The 8,583-nt window shown below is 50.4% G+C and overlaps 1 protein-coding gene across 1 annotated transcript; it reads right to left on the bottom strand.

The window, feature by feature from the left end:
- Positions 1 to 1,659: 1,659 nt before the first annotated feature.
- LOC103808671 (LON peptidase N-terminal domain and RING finger protein 1-like) lies at positions 1,660 to 7,570 on the bottom strand (the record flags this gene model as incomplete). The annotated part of the gene is made up of 8 exons (XM_009081474.1): positions 1,660 to 1,857; positions 2,967 to 3,113; positions 3,203 to 3,365; positions 3,456 to 3,614; positions 4,221 to 4,342; positions 4,977 to 5,091; positions 6,578 to 6,671; positions 7,435 to 7,570. Coding segments are annotated over 8 exons (1,134 nt in total), but the record flags the coding sequence as incomplete, so codon positions are not given.
- Positions 7,571 to 8,583: the final 1,013 nt, after the last annotated feature.

Genomic DNA, 8,583 nt, shown 5'->3' with positions numbered 1-8,583 from the left:
GAAAGCAGCATGGCTCAAAGGTAGAGGAGCAAATCAAGCTTTGAGTTGTCCTCAGCTGCCCTGTGCTCACCAAGGTTCCTGGGGTGCAAGCCCTAAGCTCCTCCTAACTGCCCCTCCAGGAAGGCACTTTGATGGAGAGGAAAGAGAGAGACCTCTCATTCCGGGAGAAAGCAGGACAGGGAAAGGTGGTGGCCCTGGACAGGGATCTCTTTGGAGCTGTGCTGTCTCCTGCCCCAGGCTCAGCCCAGCAACACAGTAAGGATCACAGTAATGATCACTGCAGCTCCCACACACATCCAACTGCCCTATATGGGGGTGTGGAGCATTCAAGAAAAGCAGGGATACAATTCTAGGAGCAATGTTAATCCAACAACTGAGTGGATGTCACTCCTAAAATTGAACCCAAAGCCACTGAAATTATGGATGGAAAAGAAAAATCCCAAACCTTCAGGATTTCCATGGGGGAAAGTCTGGTCTGTCCAAAGGGATAGTCTTTTCCCTGTGTTTAGAGACAAGCAGCAGCCAAGCACTTGCTCCCCTGACAAGGGGCTCACAGCCTTGGTCACCAGTCCTAACCCCTCCCTGCCTCTCCAGAAATTTGGCTCCCTTGGACTTCATTCTCTGCTCTTTTGAGGGATCCTGAACTGTTCTGGGTCCCCAGTGCAAGGGTCTGGCCTCAGCTCAGATCCTCATTTTCTCCTGAAGAGGCAGAAAGTTCATGAGAAACACAGAACAGAGGAAAACTGCCCTAGTCGAGGAGCAGAAAGTCTCACAAAACCACTTGCAGACTTAACTCCCTCATACCATCAGCTCCTTCCAGCTCCCAGGTCCGACCTTGTAACCTGAACCCAGCCAGGCTCAGGAAGAGCTGGTCTAAAAAGCACCAATGCTGCCATATCCACCCTTCCCATGGCACTTCAGAGCATTGGAGCCAGTAGTCAGGGAAATGACTGGCAGTCTCCAAGCAGGGCTCCAGCCCGGGGAAGGGGCTGGCAAGCTCAGCACAGAAGACAGCAGAGCACTGAGCAGAGAGGTGGGAAGGGAACATCTGCACCTGGTCCTATTTGGAGAGCAGATCTCCTCACCATGTGGTCATGGAACTGGTTAGGAGCAGGACCATGAGTTTCAGATGGTTTAATTTAACCTTTCTTCTTGTTCAAATAGAAATTAAGTCAAAATTGTAAGCAGAGGCTGAGCCATCAGCTCCCAAGGCTGGGGAAAGCCAATGGCACTTCTCTGCATCCCTGGTACCACCTCTCCCAAGACTATGCCTACTGCAAGGAGCAGGATCATCTAGCAAAACCTCTCTGCTGTCCTTCAAAGTGAAAGAGCCAAAACTGAGGCCACCCTGGCACTCAGTCCTCTGTCCTAAGGAGAATCCTCCTTAATGCAGAAGCCACTCAGCAAGTGGTTTTGGCTCCCGAGACACAACCCAGCTCTTCATCCCTGTGCCCACTTTGGTGACACAGCACAGCAGTGGCACCAAGCAGCTCACAGAGGCAGAACGGACGGTGTAGTGTTGCTGCCAGTGCAGAACTGGCCCCACTGAGATAGGCAGAGAGTGCCCAGAGGTCACTTTGGGAGGGGGCTCAAACCAAACACAAAACCATGAAGCAACACACAGAGAAACCCAAGGGATGGAGGTCTCCCCTGAAGGGGTCAGACATGGCCCCGGGGGCTGCTCTCAGGCAGCAGGGCCCTGGTGGGAGGCTGCTGCAGCAAGGCAGAGAGGATGCGCTGCAGCTGGGTGAGACGGGCACGCAGCGAGGTGGAGGAGAAGAGGTTCAGCTGGTAAGACGGATCGAGGGGCAGGATGGAGATGAGCCACCAGCACCAGGTTGGGCCATCTGCCGAAGCCTGGAGAGGAGAGAGGGAAAGACCATCACATCAGGAACTGCAAGGTGAATGCATGGATGGGTTTTGGGAAGCATCGTTGATGGCAAACAGTTACTCTTGTCAGGACAGCAATTCCAGGTACTCCTCTGAACAGCCCTGTCCAGTCTGTCCAAGCTCAAAACTGCTGGACAAACTGATTTCATTTCCAGACAAGGATTCCCCAGGGAGTCTCCAGACACAGATGTCTTTACTAAAGAGACAACTAAATATCTTGTGCATTTCCTTGTTTAAGGCAATGCCTTTTGTAAACTTGAGCCAAATCCTGCATGATCAATGTTTTTGGGGCATTGGCCATCACTCAAAGAGGCAAGGTGCAGTCCAGACAGGGGCAGCCACTGAGCATTGCTTTTCTGAACCAGCTTTTTTTAAACCTGACCCAAACTTGAAGGGAAAAGCTCAATTCAGCTGAAGGAGAGTGAGTGGTTTTGTAATTCCTGAGCACAGCATTGATGTCACTGCTGGCCAGGACAGACCTCGCTTGGGACAAGCCAGCAAGAGTGGATTTGTAATGATCCTGACAAACACTTTCTTAAAGGAGTGAAAATTAAATGTTGGGGTGAGTTTTTTTTCCTACAGAATCTGAGTTTGTCAGAGCCATTTAATAAGCAAGAGAATCCTGTCCTCTTAGCTCCTCACCTCTGACCAGCTATGGCTGTCTCAGAGGAACACAATGAGAAAGGAGACAGCAGACTTGCCAAGCAGCAGGATTCATTTCTTTGCCCATTTGTTTGGAGTTATTTTTCCCAAAGTGTTTTCAAATCCAGACAGTTCAGTTTCTCAGTTCTCATTTAGGAAAAGGCTCTGGGAAAGATTTTAAAACTCAGTGCTCAGTTTCCAAGAACAGTTTAAAACCATAAAGACATGTTAAACAGTTTTATGAGACAAGCCCTGCCATCTCTCTGAATAACAGATGTTGTAACTGGTTACAGGGGTGAAAAACTAGAATTGTTTTGTTCATCTTAGGGAGAAGCCAAGTAGGGAAGCAGGGTGGTTAGTGCAGAAATAGCACTGCTTCAGAGGCTCTCATGGTACCCTCTCTGTCTAGAGCATCCCTTCCCTTGGGGCATTACCTGGATGTCCTCTTCCTTCTCTGGCAGTGGTCCATGCTGCATCAAAATGTGCCTGGAGGTGAGGTCTCCGTGCTCACAGAACTGCTGAGCCAGGCGGTAAGTGTTTTCATGCAGGCACTGCAGCTCCTGCAGCTCCTCCCCAGCTACCTGCACAGAGAGAAAAGGGACACAGAAGGTGGCCATGGGGAGGTTCTGTCCCACCACAGGCCAGGATTTTACCCTGGCTCTGCCCTCACCTTCTTGTCCTCCAGGTACTCGATGTCAGCAGTGTGGTAACCATCCCTGTGGCCACGGCTCAGCACCCGAAACCGCTGCCGGCCAACGGTGTCCACCAAGGACCTCCCGTCCGCCAGCAGCTCAATCTGTCTGATCTCCAGCATGCAGCCATAGTCAGCAAAACTGGAGGGAGACAGGGAGAGGAAAGAGGGGCTGAGGCAGAGAGGGACAAACCAGGTGGAGAAGAGGGAACTGCCTTGCTCAGGAGCTCACCTTTTCCCATTCTCATATATGCACATGCCGAACCTCCTCGTGCCGGTCTCCTGGCACCGCCGGATCATGAGGCGATAACGAGGCTCAAAGACGTGCAGAGGGCAGGCAATGCCTGGGAAGGACATTGTGCACACGAAGATGGGGATGTTCTTGGTCAGGCTGAGGGACAGGAGGAGAAACCACTGTGACACCTCCCCAAGCAAATCCCACCCCAATGGTTCTGCATCAGCTGCTCCCCCAAACCAGATGTGTCCTTCACCCCTAGAATCATAGAATCATAGAATTAGCCTGGTTGGAAGAGACCTCAAAGATCATCCAGTCCAACCCTACCGTGGTTACTAGACCATGGCACCAAGTGCCACATCCAGTCTCATCTTGAAAACCTCCAGGGATGGTGAATCCACCACCTCCCTGGGCAGCACATTCCAATGTTTGACCACTCTCTCTGTAAAAAATATCTTCCTAATATCCAACCCACAACTCATGCTCTGGCACAGAGCAACACCAAATCTTCCACTTGGCTCACCAAGAATACAAGGACAGACTCTGCCTACAAAATAGCTCCTTGCAAAGATGGTCCCTCACCCCCAGGTGCCCCACAAAACATGTCCACACTCACCCAGCACCACTGTGATGTGGTCCTGGATGTGAGACAGACATTGCTTGAGCAGAACCAAATCAGAGCAATGGTATGTGGTGTGAACAGCCCCTTAGAACTCCTCCCAGCCTCCATGTGCACACACACTGGAGCAGGTCCCTCCTTACTTGGAGAGCTCTGCCATCTCAGCCTGGTGCAGCTCCCGGCGCTCAGCCAGCTGTGCAGGGAAGGTGGCCAGCATGATGTCCTGCAGCAGCACAGTGGGGCTGTATCTTCCAGCCTTCAGGTACTGAAAGAAATGAGACCCAAAAATAGGTTGGAGAAGAGCAGGGAGGAAGCCCTGAGGCCCTGCTGGGCTATGAATCACACTCACTTTTATTGGAGCCGAGGGTAATTTTAGACCAGAGAAAGTCAGGGATAAAACCTATCAGGGGATGTTGAGCCATCTAGCAGGACGGGATGTCAGCTCCACTGAGACCTCCAGACACAGCTCAGAGCCAGGTCCCGTCCAACGCACTGTCCTGTCTCTGACACTGATGCAGTCCTTGTATGACAACCTAATTTCCCTGATGGTCTCATCCGAATCCCTTTTCATTAAAGATTAAATCAAATCTCCAGGCTAGCAGGTTTTCCATCCATTTCCATTTTTAAAAGTAATTAGCATTTGCTTCTCTCTCTCTCTCTCTCTCAGCTCTGTTTACAATCTCACTAAATCACTGTGGCATCTTGTGGAAATGAATCTCTTGGTTTTAATTATCAACTGTCTGGTCATTCCCTGTGAGTGAAGCTGACACCACTGTGCCAAGGAGCTGCTAATGGAGGAGCATTGCACCTTCCCACCCCAGCCCTGGGCATGTTGGCAGCAGTCAGAGCCAGTGCTCAGCTCTTCCTCGGGCTCCATCCCATGGGACACATGCCCTCACCTCTCTCAGGCTCTGTTTGCAGAGGGGGCAGTTGGGTCTGTGGTCCAGGCAGCGTTCAAGGCACTCTTTGCAGAAGGTGTGACCACATGGCGTTGTCACTGGCTCAAAGAACATCCTGCAAAGGATGATCAAAGTCAATGGATTGCAAAGAGCAGCAAAGGGAAAGGTGCACAGGTAAGTCCAGCAGAGAGAGACTTCACTGAGCCTCTGTTCACAGGTCTGAGTGTCCTCAAAGCTGCCATTCCCCAGGCATTGTACTGTGGATACCCCAGCTGACGTCAGCCCCACTGTGCAGGGGTCCTACAAAGCACTCAGCTACTGGCTATCCCCAGCCTTCACCTTGCTGAGAGCAAAAAACTTTGCTTCCAGCAGGAACAACACATTTCCCATCTCTCCTACCATTTCGAGGTAAATCTGCACTAGACTTTTGCACAGAAGACAGCAAGGCTGCAGGGATGCAACACCACAGAAACTGAACTCACACTTCGTCTTCCAAGCCCTGGCAGACCACGGCTCTGAAATTCACTTTCACTAAAGCTGCATTGGCTAACCTTTGCTCATAACTCCTGTTAATTAAATGTAAAGGTTCCTTACTGGCTTAGCCCTTTAATTAGAAGTCTGGGCTCAGACTGTTGGACTTGCACAATGATGGAAGATGAGAACTGTCCCAGGCCTGAGCACTGCTCCCCATCCCTGCAAGGTTCCCAGGAGTGCCAGCCAACCCCATTAGTATACACAAGGGACTCCTTGGTCCTGGCAGGGCTGCCATTCCCCAGACACCCACACTGGTCTGTAGTCCAAAAGGCAATGACAGAAAAGTGCCTCCCCCTCGCCTGCTTCAAGAGCAGAGCAAGCAGCAAGCACTTGGGCTGCTCACAGGTAGCTCCAGGATCAGAAATGAAATGAAGGTCTCAAGAAAGCTCTGCTCAGCACTGAGCCCTGACTCCTTCTGATTCCTGCTCTCAGAAGAGACCTAAATTCACCTAATTCAGATCAGACATAGATTTGATCTCTCTCCTCTCCCTCTGTTGTACCCCCATACCATGCCAAGACCTGGAAAAAGCTGTTGTGCAGACATTGACCCACTTGTATGTCTGGCAGTGCAACACTCAACCCTCTGCCAACAAGCCACTTGCACAACTGCTCCACATCCTGGTTTCAGCACTTCCCCAGCCCTGAGCCTGCAGACAGACACAGGCTCTACCCTGTCTCCTTTTCCACCTCCAGCAGGCGCAGAGCTTGGAAAACCTCCCCTCTGGGTTTGCAATATCTCCATCACAGATGGTATTTCCCTGGAGCAACACCTTCCTGTCCCAGCCTGCAGGTACAAAGAGCAGCACCTGCTTTTGGTCTTTGACCCTGCCTAACATCCCCACCTCCACACCTATGTCCCAAGGGATACAGGCCTAATGATGCTGTGCCCTCAGTCAGGGAGATCTGAGCTCCTGCAGCCTGCAGGGTGCAACGTGCTCGTGTCTTCCCCTCTTATCTCCACTGAAGCTTACATTTCAGCAGTACTCAGGAATGAGCTTGCACACCAGTAAAGAAAACTCAGCAGGTGTTAAGTCTTCATCCCAAAGCTCTCCTGCCAGAGAACTCACCGTATACAGAGAGAGCACTCCAAGTCAGATATGCTCAGCAGCTCCTCAAGGCATGGCTGGATACATTTTGCTGCTGCTGTTTCCTCTTTGCTATCTAGTGGCAAAAGAGAAGGAAAGAGAAAATGAACCCCTATTTCAATACCAAAAATTAGTCTTTGCTTTCTGACCCTGTTCTGAGGCATAACTGCCACACAAAGTGCTTTGAAAGTGTCAAAGGAAAACAAAACCACTAGGAAATGCAACACAAACTCCTCTATTAACCTGTCTGTGTTCATCCACTGCCAGGATATGAGTAGGTCTCATGGTACTTGGCAGAGGAAGGAGGTATCTCCTCCTTTTGCAGGTAGGGAAACTGAGGCACTGAAATGTAATGAGGTCGTGGAGACCTGCCATGAGACACCATCACTGCTTTATGCAGTCCCAGGCACACAGCAGACAACTGGCTGGATGCTGATGGCAAGTTAATGCCAACGGAGGTTCTGCTTCCCCAGCTCATGGCATACCACATCCCTCACAAGGGAATTCAATCTAAACCAAACCCACAGGAACCAAAGGCAGCCTCTCCCTGACTGCACACATGAAACAAGTGATGTCTGGCTTTAGCAAGAACTTTCCACCAAGCTAGAGCCAAAAGTTTGGTCTAAGTTGACCGGCTCAACATAAGAAGATCAGATGGATCCTCCTCATGTGCTTAAGAAGCAGCAAATGTGCTGGCCAGAGCAGACCCAACATGTGCCCCTGAGATATTTGCTCACTGAGGTGAAACACAGAGCAAACACCAAGTTTTCAGTGTCAAAATGGATTTTAAACAAGTATTTAGCGTAGGATGACATTCTGGTACCTTTGATGACACTCACCTGCCAACCACTGGCTCTGCCTCTCTGCCGAAGTCTCTGGTTCTTGCCATTGTCCCTGCTGGGAAGGGGTGGCTGTCCCCTGGCTGTGCTCAGACCCAGCATCACCTCTGTCATCCACCAGCTCTCCCTGCTGATCCTAGTCACAGCAAAGATGAAATCAAGCCCAAACCCTCTTCTCCCTTGGAATGCACAGCCCCATCTGTCCCACCAAGCCCAATGGCACTGGGAAGCTTTCTGGTGTGCTGCTGAGCATTTACATCTTGCATCTGCAGGACAGCAGGAGAGTGTGGCCATCAGATACTCCTGCTCATCACATAGCTAAAACATGAGTTTACTCTGTCCAGATGCAATACCTACTATTTGGGTATATCTGAGCCCATTTCTCTGAATTCCCTCCTCCCTCCAAACCTGCTAAATTCAACTATAGAAGGCAAAGAGCAAAACTTGAGCTTTCCTAACGGTCTGAACTGTTCTCAAATGTGTTTTTAGATTCAAAAAAATTAAAACTCACTTTTCCATTTTTTTAAAATTTCTGAATGTAGTGTGACTTGGATGTTTCAAACACAATGACAGTCTAAACTCCCACCAGAAGTCTAAAACCTTAACAAAAGTATTCCAGAATAAAACTGGGAAATGAATGGAAACAGTCTCCTCTGTTTCCACAATCCCCACATTGTCAGCTCCGATGGTATCTGCTTTCCCACCCTCCACTACCTGCAGATTCTCACTCAAGCACACAACTACGTGCACATGGCTACAGTTCTGCACAGCCTTCCCTTATCACACCTCTTTTCCCACCACTGGAGAACCCCAATTTGGGATGTCCCAGAGGGACACTAAATCTCATTGCAGACTCAGATCACTGCAGACTCTACCTGAGCTTGTGTGGAAGATGATGGGAGTGCAGGACTCTCTCCAGTAGAGCTCAGGTGAGCATCACCCAGGTGTGCAGTAGGTGTGTGTGGCTGAGGAGCATCAGCTTGCATGAGGATCTGCAAGGAGAAAGCAGAGCTCAGGGGGTGCCTGGAGAAGGAAGCAGGGAGGTGAGTGGGCTGCCACGCTCCCTCTTTCCTCAAAGCAGCCTCCTAGTCACTGTGAGGTATGTTGGGATTACTTGTTCCAGTGCTGGATGAGCACTCTGTTGTGTCC

This window comes from Acanthisitta chloris, unplaced genomic scaffold, assembly GCF_000695815.1.
Source record: "Acanthisitta chloris isolate BGI_N310 unplaced genomic scaffold, ASM69581v1 scaffold2099, whole genome shotgun sequence".
Classification (NCBI taxonomy): Eukaryota; Metazoa; Chordata; class Aves; order Passeriformes; family Acanthisittidae; genus Acanthisitta; species Acanthisitta chloris.
The sequence above is the reverse complement of the archived record's forward strand: the minus strand, read 5'-3'. Positions and strand labels throughout refer to the sequence as shown.